This window comes from Pleurodeles waltl, chromosome 12 (assembly GCF_031143425.1).
Source record: "Pleurodeles waltl isolate 20211129_DDA chromosome 12, aPleWal1.hap1.20221129, whole genome shotgun sequence".
Taxonomy (NCBI): Eukaryota; Metazoa; Chordata; class Amphibia; order Caudata; family Salamandridae; genus Pleurodeles; species Pleurodeles waltl.
This window is the reverse complement of record NC_090451.1, coordinates 216943526-216966705: the sequence shown is the minus strand read 5'-3', so window position 1 is coordinate 216966705 and position 23180 is coordinate 216943526. Positions and strand designations below refer to the sequence as shown.

Below are 23180 nucleotides of genomic sequence, written 5' to 3'. Positions count from 1 at the left end.
GTAACCCACTCGCAAACGACCCCTTCCCCTTTGTGACTGGACCCCAAATTATTTTTTCAGGGCAGGTAGTGGTCCAACGGACCACTACCTGCCCTGAAAAAATTCGAAACAAAAAGGTTTCGTTTTTTTTTTTCAAGTTCAGCTCGTTTTCCTTTAAGGAAAACGGGCTACACTTGGAAAAAAAAAAAAATGCTTTATTTAAAAGCAGTCACGGACATGGAGGTCTGCTGACTACAGCAGGCCTCCATATCAGTGAGTGCCCATAGTCGCTATGGGGCCGCAATTTGCGACCCACCTCATTAATATTAATGAGGTGGGTCTTTGCGACCCCATAGCGACTCGCAGACGGTGTCTGAGACACCGTTCTGCATAGCAAATTGCGAGTTGCAATTTGCGAGTCGCTCGGACTCGCAAATTGCAAGTCGTAATTTGCAAAGTTGCTACATCTGGCCCTAAGTGAGGAACTACTTACAGGTTCTGAGGCATTCACTTTAAAATGGAAATCCAGAGCCATAACTGAGATAGAGAACTCACATGGTTAATGTTAACATTCATAAAACGGGATTAATTTTGGGGTGCTAAATCAACTCCACTTGTGTTCATTTAAGTAATGAGGTGACATAAGAACAGATAGTAGTGGAGTGCTTAGGTTTTTCAGTTCCAGCTGGTAGTAACACCTAGTCCATTCCAAATCTGAAGAATGTTAACATTATTAGTTCTTATGTGAGATTATCGTCTACGACTTCACAAGCAATGAACCAATTCCTTGACAACAGGCTTAATCTAGGGGTAAAATCTGGGTCTGTTTTTATCCATTTAAGTTCTATGGGATGAAATTTTTTTCCAAGCTACCTTTGTTTGCACCAAACCATAGACTTGCGGTTGCCTTAAGAGCTCTTTCACTGCTCCTGGCTTCGAGGTCGAAACATTCAGTGTTTAATTCATTCTTGCATGTAAGGTCATGAAGCTCTCTTTTGATGAACCACTGCAACAATCAAGGGTGTATTCTTTATACCAAGCAAGTTGAAAGTCAAATAACTCCACTTTGAACCGCTACTGGAAGAGACAGTGTTGCAGAATGTGTAGACTTCCTGTCACTAGAATTTCCAAGCTAAAGCACAGGAATAGATGGTAAATGCACGAAGATGTTGTATATTCAAATATGAAATGGAGACCAATCGATGGCCATTATCGTGTCAAAGCGTGTCCCCAATTTAAAAACTCAAGGTCATCCAAAAAAGGCTTTCTTGGTTAACTTTGGCAGGGTTCCAAGGGCATTTTCATCATATCACCATATTCATCATAAAAGTAATAAGCTTCAGAAAGCATGAGGAGTCATTTAAGAACCTCCCATCTGCCCTGATTGTATTGTAGCTAACTGCCAATAGAAGGGAACTATTTGGCTTGAGCTCACAAGTCTTTACTGGCTGCTTAAACTCCCTTATTCCGCAGTTCTTGAAGATGGCACCAATTAGGATGTCTGTGTTAGGGAAGCCAGTCCCCATCTTCCATCTCCTATGTTGCTAAATTAGATATGAATCTTAAATTGAGCTCGTCCAAAAACTCTTTAAGGCCATGCCTGTGCCACATTTTCTACCACCATGCAATATTGCCTCATCATTCTTTGGCCATATAAAAGGAGCCGATATTGTGTGGTACACTGTGGCGCTATGCAAGTTGGCAGTCTGGGTCTGCCAAGTGTTTAAACTTCAGCAGTAGTTCCTTTCTGTTGTACTCTCCTAGATCACAGGATTGGACCTCACAAAATTACCACCCATAATGCCATTACTGACCTTCACATAAATACCACCAAATGTTTTCTTAAATTAATCATCTCCATCTCTACTCCCACATGGCCATGCATGAAAGCAATCCTATGAGACCAAGGACCCTGCTCCGTTTCGCCAGTCGTTCTCCTCCAACTTGAGATGTTTAACAATTGCACATGAACCTTTTTTTTTTTTCATATTTCAGGTACTGGGCACAGATTGACATGCCCTCTCTTTGCTGCACCTCTTTTGCCCAAACAGGGACATGTGGGGTTTAATATACCAAGGAAAAAGAGTAACCACCTCAATCTAGGCCGTTCAGAACACTGTTTCCCATCCTGACCTTTGAAGCAACAAATCATTCTTTTCAAGTGTGTTAGTCTACTCTGTTAAATGTAAGTCAAGCAAGACTAAAATACCCAAAGGCATTAAGAAATAACAAGAAAGTTCAGCATTGTAAAGTGTTCCTAATGATGTGGAAGTAGGTGGTCATGCTGCAAATCATTTTTTTAACATTTGTCATATGAGACCCAGACAACCATTCTACTTTAGTCTTTCTCAGCCAGAGACTACCTTGAGGCTCATAATTTAATTTCACTACTTATAAAAATTGAACATTTTTTGGGTTAAGTCAGTGCTGTTCAGGATTACTTAACTATTGACTTATCCTTCCCCCTCGAAGTAGCCTAAGGGAATTAAGTCAATTGGCTATTTCAAGCATAACTCCATAATTATTCAAGGGTTGAACTATGGTCCAACATCATCCAAATTTGCTGAAGATGTTCCATATTAAACAATAATATATATATATATATATATATATATATATATATATATATATATATATATATATATATATATATTGCCTGTGTCAACAGCATTCCAATGGCAGAGGGGGGAGGTGATAAAAATGCACGTATGTCAGAGTGGAGCAAGGGAGCTGAAAAGAGAAAGGAAAATATATATTCAAAAGGAGGAGGCAAAGGGTCATGCACATTAAGCATAGTGGGTAGAAGGGGAGAGCGCACAATAAAACCTACTTCACTTTACTAAGTTTAGAATCCAACCCCTAAAACTTCAAAAAATGGCAATCTTTCACACCATATCCTGGTCAGAAATATAAAAAAAAAAAAAAAAACACTACTCACCTTTTGGTTGACTGCTGCAGAACCATAAAGAAGATGGAGCCAGCTTCCATCTGTCAATCAACTGTAGCGGACCTCTCCCTCTAAAATACTGAAGACCAAAATAAAACTAACATTCAATATTAAAGGGCCAACTTGTTTAGAGATGTTGTACAACAGGTAATACAACTTGGCATTCCTTTTCTCTCACAATAAAGATTCGGTCATGCAAGGAAAAAAAAAAAAACCTGTGGATAGAAGCAGCCTTATGTTACCTTCTGAAGATGTGCTGTATTTTTACATGACCTCAATCCCACACAGCATGTTTAACACACAAGAGAACTGTTTCTCCCCTCCTTGGAGTAAACACCTGTTAAACTAGGGAAACAATCTCCAAACCTGGGAGTAGGTGTGTATAGAGAATTACTGATTTAACCCCATCCACACATGCCATCGCATTATTTTCCAACACAAAGTAAGCAAGCTTTGAAACCACTTCACTGAAAACAATTCTCTATGTAAATCGAATGATGCAACAGGTGTGACAAAAGGTGTCTGTGGGTTTCTCATGGTTAAGGAGACACAGAGATGGATATTATTAAGGAACAAATGCGTACAGGCTAGTTAGAATATTAATTTTTCAGCATAGTAGGCACTACAGTAAACCAAGCTCCAATGTGTAAAGTGAAGGCGAACTGGAGCACTTACAAATAATTGTGCATAAACATAGTAGGCCTATAAATTGGGATTTAAAGATTAGAGAAAACCTATCTGGGAAATGAAAGACGTTCTCAAGATAAAGCAATGAACAACATAATCTAACCAGATACCTGTGTATGTAAGTCAAGATAGACAAATGCTAATAAAGGGCTACGTGTGTTTTTAGGGCTACAGCATTAAATAAGATAAACAGACAGTAACTTTTATGGGTTTGCACAGCCTCACTGAATTCTGACCCCCTAATCTGAACAGCTTTGTATTAAAAAGGTCATACATCGAAATCTGTAGATTACAGGTTTTGAACTTCGAGAACTACACTATTGGTTACAGTTGAATGAGTGGCCTTGCATTATGATGACAACTACATGTAACTGTATTACGTAGTTCAGTGGAGAGAAGGACCTGATAACAACCGATCTAAGGGAGGGAATAGGATACATTTCCACATCCATTGTTCTGGGTCCAACACGACTGTGCAGAAACCACACAGACATGAGATTAAGGCCTGCAACACAGCAGTTTAGAAAGGATGTTCTCTTTAAAGCATGTCTGAAATTTCTTACATTTTTTTATTTCATAGAAAAATCTCTGAAAACACCCATCACAGAGTGTTGACTTTTTTTCATTGTACAAGTAAAACTTCCTTTGGTATATAACTATATCAATTATGTTTCCTTTCATTCATACTTTCCATTGCTGACATGTGGGGGTTGAAAATTATATAAAAAAAACAAAAAAAAACCTTGGGAGCTGAGGATGTGCCGGACCCGTCCTCAGTAGCGGCACTCGGGTGCTGTGGACGAATCCAGCAGCTCCAACACCCACCCACAGGGGAACCACTGGTGCTACCCCCCCTCCCCCACCCATGGGCTCCGCCAAATGCCCCACCAAGAATTGCTGCAGAAGCACTTCCGCTGTCACCCCTGACCTCTCCCCCTTGCGATCTGTTGACATCAACGTTGGCACAGCACGTCAATGTCATCAAAACAAGCCAGGTACGCACTGGAAGCCATTTGCTTCCAGCATGTCTAGGACAGAAGGTAAGTTTTCTTTCCCATGTGGGATCAGGAGGACAGAGACACACCCAGGGAAAGAAAATAGTTTTTTCTCAATCTGCCCCAACCATCCAACCCCCCCCCACCCCCAACCGGGTGTCTCTGCAGTGCATTTCTGCTACGGGATTGCGGGTGGGATCACAATCGTGCAGCAAGAAAGTCCCCATTTGACACTAGAGATTTTCTTTTGTTGCCAGGAGCAGCCCCCTCAGCAATGATTACTCCGCATTATTGAGGAATCAGCCATATTTTTAGGACAATTGCCCCCCCCCTTCCGAAGGGGGTAGAAAACCACTTGACACCAGGCATTATTTTGTGTGTCAAGTAGGTAGCAACCACTTGGGCAAGGGTCGCTTCCCATTATTAGGTAAATATTTTGGCCATTTTCTGCCCACCCTGGTGGCAGATCTGCCATTTCTGTAGGATGATCTGCCCTCAAGGAGGACCGAAAACCACTAGACACCAGGGATTATTTTACTGACACGTCAGGGAGCGGCCCCTTGGGCAAGTGTCGCCCCCCTGTATTGGGCGAACATTTTGGCCATTGGCTGCCCCCCACCACCTCTTTAGGTGAAGATCGGCCAGGTCTTTAGGCTGATTTGCCCCCAAGAGGGGCAGATATCCAATAGACACCAGGGATTAATTTGTGTACATGTCAGTGAGCGGCCCCTTAGGAAAGAAAATGTGTAATGGCATTTAGCTAGTGGTGTGTTTGAACTGGGGACTTTGCTGGCAGTGTGTGTGGACTGGCTTCTGGGTGGCAATGTGTGTGGCTGGCATTTGGCTGGGGTAAGGGCCACACCTTTCTAGGGTGTCAATTTCTTGCCTTCGCTTACTGCCACCCCCGGGGGCAAAGCGGACGGTTGTGATGTTGATGTGCCCCACAAGTCTCTATGAGATTAAGAAGTTCTGGGGTTTAACTTTGCTGGTGGGTTGATAAGGAAGCCATCACAGTCTTTATATTGGTCTATTTGCCCCTTGATGGAAACTGCTATATTTCCAGCTACCACTGAGAAGAGACAGAAATTTGGGTCTGCAGTAGATGCTGCATTTTGTGGGTAATATAGCAACGCTGCTATAAGATCATCCGGATTGCGACACTCTCTTCAGGATTCCACCTGTTCTTGACAAATTAGTAGATAGATCTCTGAGAAACTATCTTCCAGGGAAAAATATATCTGTGGATGCGTTACTGGTCCTATTTGAAGACCATTTGGTTTTCAGGCAATAAAATCCCAGCAAAAGAGCACATTATGGTATTAAGATGTGTATGTTGTGTGAAAGTGCCACTGGATGGGTGTATAATATCAGGGTGTGCACAGGTAGAGAATCTTCAAATGACGCCCTTGCCCTCCTCGACTGACCTTCTACTTATGGAGTCAGTGACTAAATTATGTGTGAACTTGGCAGAGGACTTTTTAATAAAGGTCATCATTTATACGTGGACAATTTCTACACCAGTGTGCAATTATTTAAGAAATTGTTCAAGGTGGACACTGACATGTGGCACATTCTGCAACAGCTTCTGTGTAAAATACTTTAAAGGGGACAGAGCAGTGCCTTGTGTAGTAATGAACGTATTGCTTTTAAATTTTCAGATAGAAGCGATGCCCACAACTATTCATGAGGAAAGCACTTTACCTATGACTGTTTAGGGTCGTGTAGCAGATGTGTATAAACTTGTGTGCATTTCAGACTACAAGAAGCACAGGGGAGGTGTAGGCAGAGTAGATCAAAGATTGGAGCCTTACAATGCTGCTCAAAGGTCACACATCTGGTATAAGAAGTTGACTGTTTATTTGTTTCATTTGGCGGCGGTCAATGCTTGCGTTGTTTTTAAAGATCGTGCTCCAGATGCAACTATGACACTCGTTCAGTTTCAGCAGTATGTAATGGGCAGCTTCGTTGCACAGAGCAGCAAGTGATCCTGGAGCTGGAGTTGTGGGGATGTGGCTAGATTGAAGGATCACCACTTTACTGAATACATTCCTCCAACTCCCAAAACAGACTTTCCTGTTAGAAATGTAGAGTCTGTGTCCGAACAGGAGTACGAAAGGAGAGTCGTATGTACAGCCCCGAGTGGTCTTCAAATCAGACCCTCAGCGACACAGAGCCCACAGGAGCAGAGACAGCACCCACAAGAGTCCCACAGGGACACAGGAGTCACAGAAGGCACCCACGCAGCACTACAGAAAGGGATCCCATGCCGCAGGAGAACCACGCAGAGGGCTGTGTGTCACAGGAAGGAGTGCTGAGGGCTGGAGCTGCGTGTAGGTTGAAGTTCCCTTGGAGAAAATGCAAACAAGCCTTGGCAGCTGCAGGAGACGCAGTGCAAGGGGGTACTGACCTGCATGGGAAGGCAAGGGCTTACCTCCACCAAAGTTGGACAGCTGGCAGAGCAGACCAAGAGGACTACTCTGGATCACCACCCGTGATGCAGGATCCACGCGGCTCAGGATGAAAGGAGATCCATGCAGCCGGTCGCCTTTGCAGTAGGTGCCTGCAGATGCAGGGGAGTAACTCACTCCAAGGGAGATTCCTTCTACGTTCTCACGCAGACTGAAGACTTGCCGCCCTCTGAGGATGCACAGCCAGGGAAATGTTGAGGAAGCTGGAAGACGCTGTGAAAACTGTTGCAAGAAGAGTCTTCTTCGTGGATGTAGATTGCTGGTTCCTGGAGGGTCCAGTCACGGTTCCAGTGGCTAGAAGTCAAATTGAAGGTTGCAGAGGAGTCCCGCTGGAATCCTGCAAGCTGAATCTGAGGACCCACCCTAGAGAGAGACCCTAAATAGCCCTGAAAGGGGGATTGGTCACCTAACCAGGTGACCACCTATAGTAGGGGGCTCGGACATCACCTGCCTGGCCACTCAGATGCTCCCAGAGGTCCGTGCCAACCTTGGATTGAAGGAGCTCTGGGCACCACCCCTGGGATGGTGATGGACAGGGGAGCGGTCACTCCTCTTTCCATTGTCCAGTTTCACGCCAGAGCAGGGGCTAGAGGTCCCTGAACCAGTGTAGACTGGTTTATGCACGTAGGGCACCAAATGTGCCCATCAAAGTATACCAGTGGCTTGGGGAGACTACCCCTCACAAGCAGTGTAACACATATTTCCAAAGGGAGAGGGTGTTACCATATTCTCCCAAAATAAATCCTTTGTTCTGCCTTCCTGGGCTTGAGCTATTGATGCAGCAGGAGGGCAGAAACCTGTCTGAGGCTTGGCAGCAGCTTGCGCTGCCTGGAAAACCCTGGAAGACTGGTAGGAGCAATGCTGGGAGTCCTCTAAGGAGCCCCCAGACTGCATGGAATCATACTTTCAATACTGGCAACAGTATTGGTGTATGATTCCGACGAACATGCCTAGGTTCGGAGTTACTATTATGTAGCTGAACATAGGTTGTGACCTATGTCCAGTACACGCGTAAGATGGCATCCCCCACACTCATGAAGTCCATGAAAATGGCACTTGAGTTTGTGGGTGCCCTCACACACAGGTACTTGGAACCTGCCCTCTGGACAAGGCGGGCCTGCCATAGGGTTGACTTATAGTGACCTGGTGCAGTGACCTATGGTGAAAAGGGTTGTGTGCACCCTTTCACGCAGGTTGCAATGGCAGGCCCGCAGAAGACTTTGCATGGGCTCCCCATGGGTGGCATAATACATGCTGCAGCCCATGGAGATCCTCTGGTATCCCAATACCCTGGGTACTATATACTAGGGACTTACCTGGGGGCACCAGTATCGCAAATGTGGGGTGAATATTGTACAAGTTACCAAGTTAGAAGGGAGAGAGCATAATCACTGGGGTCCTGGTTAACAGGATCCTAATGAACACAGTCAAACACACTGATAGCAGGCAGTAAATGGGGGTAACCCTGCCAAGAAAGAGGGTACTTTCCTACCAACACAAGCAGGATGATACTGCTGGTCGGCTACTGGAGTGGCTGGTAAACGGAGAGAGGGGGGGGGGGTTGCAGTAGAAGCCATCAGGGACGTGAATGGTGGGACTGACGGCCCGAGAAGCTATCCTGGATCGTTTTGCTATGTTTTCCTCAGTACTATATACAAAACAGAACCAGAGATATGAGACAGGTATGGAGGTACTTCTTGAATGAGGGGCAACTACCTTGAGTGGACGAGGAGCCTACTGAATGCACCAATAGAGGAAACAGACATTAAATGGGCTATTAAATAAATGAAAATGGGAAGGGCGCCAGACAGTGACGGGCTGACAGTAGAATTTTATAAAATGCATGTTTACTTACTGTGCGCACCACTGTTGGACATGTATCGGGAAGCATTTGAAACAGTAGTGCCATCTACATCACTGAGGGAAGCATATATAGTACCTCTACCTAAACCAGAGAGAGATCCTACCGACAGAGTCATATCACCCACTATCAATGATCAGTAGATGTGAAGATAATAGGAAAGATACTGGCGAAGGCAGCAGAGGAGATCGTACATACCGATCAGGTGTGGTTCTTTGGGGGTCATAACACGTACATTAACATACAAAAAGCATTCCTTCTGAAAGAACAAGCTGCGACAGAAGAGATGCCCTAGCGCTCTAGCCAGCTTGGACGCCCATAAGGCATTTGATACGGTTGATGGGTATTCGTGGACAGGATGCTGAGACAATATGAAGTGGGGAGGGACTACCTGAGATCGGTGAACCTACTATACACTGACTATAGCCAAAGTGAAAGTTGGCCACAGGCTATCTGGAGCCTGGCCGATAGAAAGAGGTACCCGACGGGGATGTCCCCTGATATTTGCAATGGTCATAGAACCACTGCCACAGATTATATGACACAGACTCTTGGGTCTTGCTGGGAAACAAGTGGGAGGTCATCTCACTATATGCGGATGACGCTCTGTTGACCTTGAGTAATCCAGCGAACACATGGTGTAATGATATGTTTGTTTTGACCACTGACTCCACGTTGCATTTAGCCTAGCAGCACACCATCACATTAGTGACCACCAACTTCAATTTGCTATGGACTTAATTTTAGCATTAGCCACCACCACGTTAAAAGCTGCAAGTAATTTTCCATGTTGTACAATGTGCTCATGTTTTTATTTTTTGTGTTCTTTCCCACAAAGCGCTTAGGCTGATAAGAATGTCCTAAGATGGCAGGGAACGGTCTGGTTTTGCAGGGGCAACTTGGGATTGTGGCCAAGTCCTCACATATTCTTTTTAAAGCTGGCCTAAAGCAATCCGCATTTTTTTAATTAATAAACTTCTGCAGTGAGAGGGAGGTTCTAGAATTTTCCTCTTTTGTTTGTTCAAAGTATAAGAGGCCGAGACCAAATGGACTGGGGACTGAGAGTGATTCAGATCTCAGACATGCCCAGGACGCTGGGGTGTGTCACCCTTCCCGTGAGTATAATTGATCTCTCTCTCTATCTCCTTGCTCGATTCTGGGATCTGGTGCTGATAGAAGGGAGATGAAGCAAGTGTGTCCATGCCTCCTGGTGATTCATATTTTTTAATTCATTATTTGCTTTGCATTATAATATAGATACATATATTTGCTGTGTATATTGCAGTGCAGAATCATTTGTACATGTTTTCATTTCATTGCTGTGACCATTTTTAAACGTGTACTTTCAGCATGCTAATCTCCTTTTACGAACCTTGCGAAGTGAATTAATAAATGTCTTCTTTAGACTAAGAAGTGCATTCCAGAGATTTTTGTCAGTGATTGAGTGTTTCAGCTCGGTCATTAGTGAAGCAAAACACATGGCCAGGGATGAACGATACCATAACTGAGGTGGGGGGCTCATTCGCGGTTAAGATTGAATGCAGACAAATCAGTGCTTTATCCGATACTATCAGAATGGATTAAGGATGAGCCTATACACACTGTAAGAGTACAGACCACGCCGGTTAAATATCTAGGAGTACACTTAAGTTCAGATATGAATGAAACTTATGACTTGAATGTGGGTAATCCATTAGTGAGTATGGAGCGGTACGTACATAAATGGTTGCGACTTCCAAAGTTCCTGATGGGGCACATAACCCTCAGAAAAATGATCATGTTACCTAGAATTTGATATGTGTTACAACATATGTCAATGCTCATGGGGGCGTGGCCAGCAGCAGATGAAGCTGCACGTGTAGAGCGGCTCTCCGGGGCCGAGAACGGGACCCGGACCGAAACCGAGCCATAAATAAGCCCCGAAAAACTCAATCAAATACGATCCCAACATCGGCGGTCCCCAGAGCAGAACACGGAGCAGTGGCGACACTCCTGATGAACAAGTAAGAAAGAAGAAGATACGATCGAGCCCCGGAGCTCCAGAAAACCAAGATGGCGGCTGTGTGGGCATCCGGGCCCCACACCGTAGAAATAACAAATTCTCCGACCCGGAGACGCGATCTCGACAACCCGATACCCCAAACTGAAGCAGTGGGGAAGCGGCGACCCCTACGGCCACATTAAGAGAGAGACGAGGAGCAGCGGCGTGAACTTATCGGCGCGGAGCCCGGAGGTCCGAAAATCCAAGGCGGAATATGCACCGGGGCGAGTGGGTACATTGAGACGCCACGCACCCAGAGACGGCGGCGCCCACTGGGGGCCCCCATCCCGACAGGGCTGGGAGCTTGCGGCCTCGACTGGGACCTGAGCGAGCAGGCGTGGTCCATCCGCGGCCAAGAATGGGATCGCAGCCCGGACCCGGAGAACCCGAGCGACCAACCACCCGGAGATCGGAAAGACGGCAATGGAAACGGGGGAGCAAACTGAGCACCCAACCAACTCAAGCGCAGTGAGTAACCAATGATCCAATCACCACCCAGAAGCATAAAAACACCCCCGAAGGGCCACTCCAGAGTCTCCACGGTAGCGACCGGCCCCAACATTAGAACTAAAAACATTAACGTAAACCGACCCAGCCGCGCACTGGCCTAAGCACCCCTGTCGAACCAAGGGCATGAGAAGAGAATTGCGTGCTGACTGCAACTTATTTTGTCCGCCAGCGCCCCAGTGGGTGGCCCCGCCGCATTGAGGGCTGCATAAAAAGCTAACACCCTCGCTTAAAACCCTAATCACCTAACTGACGTAAAGCAACGACTTACCGAAGGTGAGCCCTCCGAAGGCCATAATCGGACGCCCATATCCCAAACTGCCGCAAATAGACGTCTTCACCTCTACCAATATATGACAAAACTAACAAAATGGGCAAGCCCAAAAAACGAGATGGTCAAGACCAAGAAGAACTAACGACAGACAAGATGTCCGGACAGCCTCCCCACTCGGCCTCCCAGAGTACATCAACTCAACAAGAAACAACCCTGGATACAATCCTACAAGCCATAAGGGAATCCCACGAAAAATAGACAATTTAACGGTGGACTTATCACTGCTGCGAGACGATCATCGAAAACTCACAGAAAGAGTGGGGGCCACAGAAAAAACATTAAATGCGGTGACGTCCACACAAAAGACAATGACCATAGAGACATCTGAGTTAATGTCCAGAATCAAAACCCTGGAATCCAGGGCTGAGGATGCCGAAAATCGCTCCCGGAGGAGCAACCTGAGACTAATTGGAATACAGGAAGGTATGGAACTCTCAGCAGCGAACATAGACATTCCTAGAAAATTGGCTCAAAGACACAGTCCCACCAGAAGGCTTTTCAGCATTCTTTGCGATCAAAAGAGCCCACGAGTCCCCGGCAGACCCCCTCCACCGGGATCCAGACCCCGCCCGATAGTAGCTAAACTACTGCACTTTAAGGACAGGGACTATATCCCATTCGCAAACTCGTATTAAAGGGGAAATCATACTAAACAACCATCGTATTATGATATTCCCCGACTTCACTAAAGAAACTCAAACTCAGAGAGCTTCATACAATAACCATAAATGAACCCTACGCGAGAAAGGCATCAAATATGCAATGCTCTTTCCAGCTAAACTGAGAGTTGAACACGAGGGCAAGACGCACTTTTTCCTCAACCCCACAGCTGGTAGGAGATTGGCTAGAAACCCTAAACTTTACGTCTCTAAGCGCACCGAGTAGATCCTCCCGCGCACCTGGCAGGAAATGTGGTAGATCCTCTAAAAGGGCACTAGAAACTGCACCCTCCAGACACCAATCACTACAAGGTATACGCGAAGCAATAGATGCAGCAGCGGCCTTGAACAGAGGAGCCCCACATCACTCACAAACCTCAGGCGATGCCTCGGACCATGACTCGAGCTGCGGGAGTCTTTCGATCTCATCGCAGACACTTGCACTAATCTACCAATAGTGACCCCCAGAACGGCGGAAGGACTCATTTAATCCCTCAAGAACCTGACAGCGATCACCCAATTTACCAAGCGATCACACCCTATATACAACCCCTGCAGAGGTGAACCCACTAGGCAACCACTAGGGTGTAGTAAACCCCGAATATTCATTCACGGGCAGCAGATATGCTTCAGCCGGGTCCCCGGAACGTCCTGGGGTGTAAGCTCTCGGCCCTGACGCGCCTCCCACCTCCAATAGGAAATAAGATAATTTGTATGGTTTGGACAGGGAAAGTTTTCTTATCCGGTCCTGGGGAGAGGGAGTTGGGGAAAGTTCGAGTTAGAGTTGGGAATGGGACAATTCATGCAAACACAATCTCTTTAGAAGGCAGAGATCTCAAACTAAAAATAGGTCGATTAACATAGCCTCACCCATCGCAGAGCCCGTGAGTAACTCTGTCAACACAACCAAGATTAACCAAGATAATGACAACACAGTATAAAATAATAACCTGGAATGTAAGAGGCCTAAATAACATGTCCAAACGATACAAAGTCCACAACTACTTTAAACGAAGGGGTATACACATAGCCCTACTACAAGAAAGTCACCTGATAGAGCAGGAAGTTAAAGCCCTCAGCAGAAGATGGAGAGGTCAAATAATTGCCACTAACTACTCAGCCTATGCTAGGGGAGTACTTATGTGGATCCGTCCCGGCGTCCCTTTTCAAATACTCCACAAGGTTACTGATAAAGAGGGAAGATACGTGATAACAAGTGGAAGATTAGGTGGTAGAGAAGTGACAATAGGAGGAGTATATGCCCCTAACCACGACCAAGGCAAATTCCTCGACAGATTATCACTAGAATTAGGTCCTCTTCTGGCAGGCACAAATATAATTGGAGGGGACTAACTGCTTTGCTAGTAACACTCTGGACAGATCGCAACCCCCAGTATCACAATCCCAATCGCTGAAAACGGCGAAGCAATTCATAGAATGGCAACAACACTGGCAATTAATAGACAGTTGGAGAACACTTAACCCACACTCTAGGGACTACTCATACTACTCACCTGTACACGATCTACATGTTAGACTCTATTCCATCCTGGTATCCCCTGAAATACAGAGCGACGTGGTGGCAGCGGAATATCTTAGCCGAACGATATCTGATCATAACCCCTTGATAGCTTCACTATCCTGGGGCAGAGAGAGACCGACAATCCCAACCTGGCGCCTCAGAGCGGAAATGCTTGAAGACGAAGCGTTTAAACATACATTACATACAGCTATTGGGGAATTTTTCAAACACATCGAGGGTACGGCATCTACTAGATCCATTGAATGGGAAACTTTTAAAATAGTAATCCAGGGAAAGTGTATTGCTGAAAATATAGGTGCCCGAAAGTCAATTGAAGCAGAACTTCTTCAACTGGAAGACTCTCTTAGAGACCTGGAAAGAAAGTGCCCCACAGAACTTAACTTACACTCTGCAATAGTGGCTACCAGGACGAAAATTCACGTAGCTGGTAATACACTCGCTTGCTTCGATTATAAACAACACGTAACCAGACTACACTCAGAAGGGGACAAAACTAGCGCTTTACTAGCCTGGCTCGCACAACCCCCAAAAAAACTAACTGTCATAGTCGAAGTTGAAAACTCACAGGGTACACACGACTACACTCAAAAAGAAATTAACTCGGTCTTCCAAGAGTACTATGCACTTTTATATGCCCCCCCCACCATAACACTGACCCCTACCCAGTTGCGTGAATTAGAGGCCCTCACCACCCCCAACCTGTCAACAGAAGACATTTCAACTCTAGCGACGCCTATATCGATCGCGGAAATAAAAGCTGCAATCCAAAGTATGGCCAGGGGTAAAGTCCCAGGAGCGGACAGGCTTCCACAAGAATTTTATCACCAGTATCAAGACCTGCTAGCCCCCCACCTCTGCGCATTATATGCAGAGGCGTGGAATAGTAACACCCTCCCCCAATCCACCAACACTGCTATTATGATTCCGCTGCTGAAACCAGATAGACCCGCCACAGATGTTTGCTCTTATCGCCCCCTATCAATGCTCAACATAGATTACAAAATATTAAGCCGGATCCTAGCTGACAGATTACTCCCCCATATGCTCTCATTGATTCATCAAGACCAATCGGGTTTCATACCCAATCGCAGCACATCCCAAAACATTAGACGCCTCATATCAATACTCCACTCCTTGCCCCCAAACTTACCACAAGCAGCGATCATCTCGGTCGACATAGAGAAGGCATTTGACAGCTTAAAATGGGACTATCTGGAACAAGCTATGCTAAAGTTGGGGCTGGGTGAAGGATTCGTAAGGTGGACCAAACTACTATATACTAACCCTACTGCAAGAGTAAAAACAGGCAATTACATATCCCCTTCATTTCAGGTTGGTAGGGGCACAAGACAAGGATGTCCATTATACCCCCATCTTTTTACAATCGCAATAGAGCCCCTAGCGCATATGGCAAGAACTGGCCTCTACTATAGGGGCATCCCAATAAATAATTGGTCCCACCACATCGCATTATACGCAGATGACATGTTGCTCTTCCTACAAAACTTAGAATCAGACCTACCTGGGGCCATGGGAATGATGGATAGTTACGGAACTGCCTCTGGACTTCGGATTAATTGGAGAAAATCCACCATCTTCCCACTGCACAAAGAAACCCCAGAACCAAATGACACAAGAGACCTTCCCTGGTCACCCAACACATTCAAATACTTAGGAGTAAAGATTTACCACTCAGTAAATGACCTACTAGAAGGAAACATACATGGAGCACTCAGAGGGATCAGAGCCAGTATGCGCTTTTGGGAAACACTACCACTAACAGTCACAGGCAGAGTTACTCTTCTTAAAATGATAGTGCTACCCAGACTGTTGTACTATTTTTCAACCATCCCACTCATAATCCCGAAAGCAGTGTTCAAAGAGATAGAGTCCATGTCTACAAATTTCATTTGGGGTCCAAGTAGACATAGAATGGCACTAAGAACACTCCAGAGACCTACAGCTGAGGGTGGCCTAGCCGCCCCTGATATGGAGATGTACTACTGGGCAGGACAACTACAATGGGTCGCAAAATTATCATGCAACCCTCCAACTGACGCCGAACTACGCCTTCCCTTAAACTGCCCCATAGACAGGATACTGGGCATACTACTGAACCCCCGGAAAACCAACCAACTGCTCCCGATAGAATGGGAGTCTGATAAACACTGTTGGTCCCAACATCTGAAACGCTCCCGCATTAACACTCCTTACGCCCCAGAGGCTCCACTGTCCTGCATGATCCATATTTCAGGGAAGCAAAATATCCCAGGCCTCAACAAACTGATATCACATAATATTACTAAACTAGGATACCTATACGGTGGAGGAAACTCCTCACCTACACTGAGCTACAAACACAATATAACCTCCCCCCCGGTTTATTCATTACACACAACGCCATCATTAAAATTGCTCAAAAAACCTGGAGAACTGGAAACCTTGAACCCCCCCACTCATAATAGCTGCAATACCATTTGCTCCATTGGTGATCTAACAGGTGTAGTATCCGGAATCTACAAAGCGCTACAAGCTAGCACATGCCTACCCCTAGCAAAACTTAAAACCAAATGGCAATCGGACTTAGACATCACTTGGGATGAAAAGCAATGGGATCGGATCGTCTCTCATATCTATCCAGTATCCAGAAATGCCAGGTTCACATTAATAAACCTATACATCTTTCACAGAGCTTACATGACCCCACACATGATCTCCAAAATCTACAGAACAAACTCCACAAGCTGCCCCAGATGTACGGAACCTGCAGCCAGCCTCATACATATGCTCTGGAGCTGCCCCGAACTTAACACATTCTGGGAAGAGACTTTTGCAAAGACCTCAGCCTGCACTGATCGATCTTTAATTAAATCCCCGGCAGTGGCACTACTGGGGGACTTTCTACGCCCAATAGCTTTTAAAATCTCCAACAAATGTATAGACCTAGCTCTAATCCTGGCAAGACAGGAAATAACCACAAACTGGAAATCACCAGCGGGCCCACAAATATCCAGATGGCAAAACTTATTAGAGAAGTGGCCAGAAGCAGAAGGAACGACACTGCTTCGCGAGGCATTACATGAACTCAGACCAAGAGATGACGCATCCCAATGGGAATCAATCCTGGAAAAACTAAAATCACCAAATGCACTCACCGAAGAAGCAAACAGAAACACTACGGACTCAGACACAAACGCAACACAGGAATCCTAAGGCTCTGCGAGCGAGGACTGTAACAACTAACCCTATTGAGACCTGCCAACTGTGAATAACTTTTATAAAATCTGTAGCATGAGGGGAGGGAGGGGGGAACAGCAATTTAAGCACCTTTGCATTAATGTTATTGTCTTATTCAAACATAGTAATAAAATCTTTTTTTTTTAAATATGTCAATGCTCATACCAGAATCCTGCTTTCACAAGCTGGATGAATTACTCAGATTATTGTATTCGGGACATGGAAGGGAAAGGATAGGTTTGGAGGTTTTGAGGTTACCCTGGGATAGTGGATGGCTACAGGCATCGGATTGCAGGGATTATTATTGGGCCGCTCAGCTGCAATACACAGTACTGTGGTTTCAGGGGGAAGCAATGATTCTGTGGTCGGAATATTGAAGCGTCCGATTTTTCCCCGGGAGCTGAGGGGGTTGCTTCCAGTCCTTTGGAAAAAGAGGGCCACAATACCCCTGCAGGTCAGGACACTGCTGGAGATATCGGAACAAATATCTAAAAGAGAGGATAATCTGTATATTTATGTACAGTATCCGATTCCGTGGCGTATAGGTCTCAGTCCATCTCTGTCAGCATTTCTGAAAGCCAGAGAAGGGTGAAGACATACCACAGAACACAGGAGACCTATACGTGGATGGGAGGGTATGCAGATTTTCGTATTAGATGGGGTTTAGTGGCAGCAGCTATTCACAAGGCCTGGTAAGGATTTCCTCCGGAACCAGAGACACACGGTTTAAACCAAACTCTAACGGACTAGGGAGTGGGGAGGGGGTAAATTTGTAGCGCGGTTATATACAGTGCTGTTACCAACTAAGGCTATTTGTATGGCAAAACTCAAATCACAATGGGTGGCTAATTTGGGGGCGGAGCTGATGGAGTTCGAGTGGCTGTCCATGCTGAACAACTGCAGAAAAGTCACACAGAGTGCGCGCTTGAAATTGATCCATTATAAGTGTTTACACAGGGACTACATGACGCCGCAGTGTCTTCATAGATTAGATCCCACCAAATCAGATCATTGCCCTAAATCCAAGATAACAGTGGGAACATAAATACACATGTGGTGGACACGCCCTGGGGTGGATGTGTTCTGCAAGGAGGTGATCAGTACACTGAGGTAATTGATCGAGCTGACAATTCAACCGGCACTGCAGTTGTGCTTAATGGGCTTGGTGACTGGAGCTCAACACACCAGACGTATGGAAAAAAATAGTAGAGCTGGGCCTGGCAGTGGGCAGAAAATGTGTAGCCCTGAGATGGATGACAAACAGGTTACCCACTTGGAAACAAAGGTTGTGAGAATTTGCAAAATGGACACAGGCTGAGGGTCGGGTCCGCCACAGATTTGTTTGTAATAGAGCGTGCTGTGGAAGGAGAGAGGGTGGTGGTGGTGGGGGCTGGCGGAATGGGATTTGGTGGAGGTACGTTCACAGGGGAAAATTGAGGAACCTGTGGAAGCTCAATTGGAGGAGGAGGAAATGTAGGAGGGTACAATGAATATATGTGAAGCTTATATTGTCCTGTGGCTAATTTAAAATGCAAAATGAATTGCGACAAATGTTAACTGCTATGACATGCTCCTTGTTGGGAGGGGTGGGGGCGTTTGTGACCTTAAATAAAGCTATAAGAAAAGAATAAAGACAATGTGAGTGTTCACCTCTATGAGGAACTAACCCTCTGAATTGCAGTTGCTAATGACTATCCAAGAGGAGGTGATCCCGGACTTAATAACTTAGGCCCAAGTCTAGCTTTATCCAATATGTTCCTGATCTAAAGCTACCAGCCCACTAACACCATTGTTGGACATCAGAGATCCTGCTGGAAATAACTTCTGCCTCATACCCAAGAGTGAGCCCTCAGCTAAGCTCCTTTGGTGTGTCTGAAGCCCACTAGTAGCTTACAATTTTGACAGAGTCTGCGCCATCCAAATCAGACCAACCACTGTCTATGTCGCTTGATGCCATGAGACACATTATTTTGCTGCAAAGTAAGTTGTAAGGTTTATTTAAGCCTTACAGTGCCTGTGAAGAAGTGACTTTTTATCATTGTGATCAACTGGTGACTCTCCAGTGCAGGATCCAGCAACTCGCCATGGTAATGACATTAAGTCATGGAACGGTCTGCGGAAAATGTGCATTGCGGATCAGCAGTGGCGGGTTTATCATGATGCTAACAATCACCAGGGTCATTGCTGCCCACTGTTCATATGTGACCAAACAATGCAGGTTGGTTGACCAAGTTCTCACTGTGAGGAAAATAAACCATGTTTTAAAGAAGAAATTACTGTAATCTGATGTGGTTTCGAAAAATAATTCCTCAACGCCATCAAGATGCTTAACACTTTAAAATTAGAAGTGTCTAAATGAAAAACAAAAATATAAATTCATAAAAAGACCATCAGCTGTGACTAAATTTATATTAATGTGGATTTTGAATTTAAAATTCGCTCTTTTCAAGTATTCTATTTTGTGATTTAAATTACCATCTGGGACTTCTTGCTGCCAAATGGTTTGATCCTGGACAACTCATTCGAGTGATTTCTTCTAATCACCACATCCTAAAAAAAAGACGACATTACAGTCCAAATAGTCAGCTGACAGATATGTTCAACGTGAGATGCTACTCAAGGCCTGACCCTGTTAAATTGGTGTACCTGGACTACAGCTCTGCTGTTAAAAAGGTGAAGTGAAAGCCTGCAAATCTGATTAACCAGAGGGATAGCTGTAATGCTCACCAGAAAAAGACTTGAAGCTCGAGAGATGGCTGGTGTGTGAACTCTAAGCCTGTAAGATTTGATCACTTGTACCAAAGTAGCGTGACGGCTGAACAGACAAGATATCTAATACCAAAGCTGTTGTGCTTTTATAACCTGTGGACTAGCTGTACTATTTAAAGCGAGAGTCTGTGGTTCTGTCTCATTCATGGGACAGCTCTGCAGAATAACACCAGAGTCTTTGGTTTTGTGTAACCGGATGAACAGTTTTAATGAGTAAATCCTGAGTCTGTGGTTATGCGTCACCTGTGGAATAGTCTCCTGTGAGAAGCCAGAGTTTTAGTTCTACGTCACCTGTGGAATAGTTCTGCTGTGTGAAAACAGAACTTTTAGTTCGGAGTCACCTGTGGAATAAGTCAAAGTCTGTGGTTCTGAATAACCATGGATTAGTTCTACTGTGTAAAAGCTACTGTCTGTGGCTCTGTGTGCCGCAAGGAATAGTTCTATTTTTGTAAGCTACGATCTGTGGTTCTGTCATCTATGGAATAAATCTGCTGTGTGAAACCCTTCAAGTTCTGTGTCACCAAACTACATCAGTAAATTGATTCTTTTTTGGACGAGGGCACAAACCACTAACGTCTGATCTAAAAAAACACCATTACTTTTGTAGCAAACACCTGCAACTTTAAAAGTCCAGGCTTATTTTGTTGGAAAAAATAAGTGATGTACCTTTCATAAGCCGTTCTGGGCTTTTCAACAGTGTCAAGACGATTTCTAAAACATAACATTAAAGAAAATTGATACATTCCTGTAATTTATCTCATTACGTGGACATAACCGTTTGTTCTACTCCTGGTGCCACAATACAGCACTTAAATGTCACGTGCACATAAAAAGACAGCACAGAAAAGTCACACAGGAGCAAACAGATAACTTCATCCTTCAAAGAGCACCCCCAGCCGCACATCACGCCCTGCCAGGGGTCCATGGTATTATGCCCCAAAACATCATAACACTCTAACCCCTGCCCCAGGCGAAACGCCCACTTTTCAACAACGTCTTAGCAGGAGTTGCACTCACCTGCCGAGTCCGAGACCCCGCCGACTGGGCCAGCCCGCCACGGCCGCTCAGGAGAGGAGGCGCCAGCGGGAGTCTCATAGCCCTGGCACCCGAGCCCACTAGCCACCTGCACCGGTAACTCATGACGGCTCCCGCAGGGCTTCGTACCGCCAGACGGCTGGGTCAGCTCCGGTTCCGCCTACCACTGGTGTCCCTTCGGGGACCTGCGCCCACCTGCCACGGGCTGCAGTCACTGGCTCCTTTCCTTGTCAGTGCATCGTGCTCCCTTCGCTCGCCTGTTCCTGCGGCACCATCTACTTCCTACCCCTGCCTCTCAGCGCGCGCTGCATCTTATGCAAGCGGTGGTAATAGTTGCTCGCACCAATGTCATTCACGAGAAACTGTGTGGCGTGAAAGGGCGTCCCAACAAGTGCCAGTGCGGAAAACTGCCTCGCCGCCCGCTCCCCGCCCGGGGGTGCTCTGCAACAGAGTTCAGCATATTCTCCATGGATGTATTATCGTTTGTTAGACGTAATTGCATAATTAGTTTTTCGCAGTACAATTCTAAACAGGCGCTTTACTAGGCAGCTATTACTGTGAGAGGACCTTCGCTTTCCATGCACATCGCAAACGCCGTTGATAGAAACTTCATTGCTTGCTTCGTTACCGAGCGGTGGAGCGAAGATATTGGCGTTGCGCTAGACGGCCAAATCGTGTAAATGTAATCCCCATCATTAAACATTAGAACTGTCTTCTCTCGTACGACTTATTGGACTCTAGAACTGATATGGCCGCGCTGTTGACGCTGGAAATCCCTTCTAGGCGATCTAATGCTACGACTACTTACTGAGCCTCAATGTATCTCACTGAGTGGGCACAGCTGGAGGACTATACAGGGATGGTTAACATATTAGACGGTATTGTATTGCAGTACTTAAATAGCGTGTAGTACCCCTTATGCCGGGCGCTGAAGCACTTGCTTACGTGAGTAGCATGTACACCATGTAGGGTGCGTGGTGGGAATGATACCTTATGTGACACGTGTTTTCCTCGTCATGCTTGTTGACCCCATGGCGTCATAGTGGTCATATTTTCCCAGGTCCAGCATGCATCATGTGTCCAGACCAGTTTTTCCCATTGAAATTCTGAGACGCCTATTCCTGTTTTGTAATGGAATAAACAGAACCACAAGTCCCAGAATTCGATGGAAAAACACTGGAATGGAGCACGACATCACGTATGGACGGGAAACTTGACATGGCTGTGGCCACCGAGGTGCAGAGATAGTGTTATGAAACGCAGCGTGTTGGATGATGAAGTGTGAGGGACAGATGCATAGTTATATGGTTTTCAGTATACTAGTAGCTTTGAACAGCTCTGCAGGTCCCAAACCGACTTCTGAAACCATTACTAAAATAAGTCTGCGATAAACTTTGAGCTGAATGCCCTAAATCTACTCTTTAGTGGCATATAGATCGGATAGTAGACATAAATGACAAACTGACCCCTTTTCTTGTCACGTTTAGTAAGGACCTTTAAAGTACGCCTTGAAAAGCTCTTGGAAAGCGTGTCAAAACAAGCTTCTTAATTTGTCACATCCACATTTTGACCAAGCATCAGGCCACCCTTATTGACTCAGAAGTCCTGGAAGGGTGAGCACATAGAAATACTTGTGTCTTGGGTAGTGCTAATTGCACACTGCCTTCAGAACACCAGAGATCCATTGTGTTACAAATAACACCAAGCTCTGCTGGCTGGCAACAAATGAAGCAGGTGCTTCTGATTGAGGGTTATTGTTTAGAGATCTCTTTGTAAAAAAGGTGGCAAAATCTGTAAACATATTTACTTAGAGACAAGGCTCATGCTTACTTAAACAGGTCTTTCTTCACAAACTACAAATCCCATGAGTCCATGAGAGGAAAAACTGTTCATCCAATGGAAACGCTGCACTGTTCCTTAACTACCATTGAGGATCGTTTCCCTTCCTCTTTCTTCGCTGCTCAAGCAGCCTAAGATGCCTGCTCTCTCTCCTTGTGATACACTCTCACCTTTGCAGTGAGACAGAGTGAAGAGATATCCGAAGCAAGGCCTGGCACCAGGTTCACATCCAGCAGGCTTAGGTGTTCACTTTGTCTCACAGAGTGATCGTAGTTTGCT

General features: G+C 45.5%; 1 protein-coding gene across 4 annotated transcripts in view; it reads right to left on the bottom strand.

Moving 5' to 3' along the window:
- LOC138267469 (mitochondrial inner membrane m-AAA protease component AFG3L1-like) overlaps positions 1-21435 on the bottom strand; it is a 431197-nt gene extending 409762 nt beyond the window's left edge. For 2 of the 4 annotated variants that reach the window (XM_069216425.1, XM_069216426.1), the window contains exons 1-3: positions 21045-21306; positions 19734-19808; positions 2918-3005 (exon numbers count right to left, since the gene is read on the bottom strand). In XM_069216425.1, coding sequence (XP_069072526.1) covers positions 2918-3005; positions 19734-19808; positions 21045-21167 — 286 coding nt within the window. In that variant the 5' untranslated portion in view covers positions 21168-21306. Of the gene's footprint in view, positions 1-2917; positions 3006-19733; positions 19809-21044 lie in introns of all 4 variants that reach the window. The other 2 variants (XM_069216427.1, XM_069216429.1) reach the window with 2 other exon arrangements.
- Between the last annotated feature and the right edge of the window lie 1745 nt (positions 21436-23180).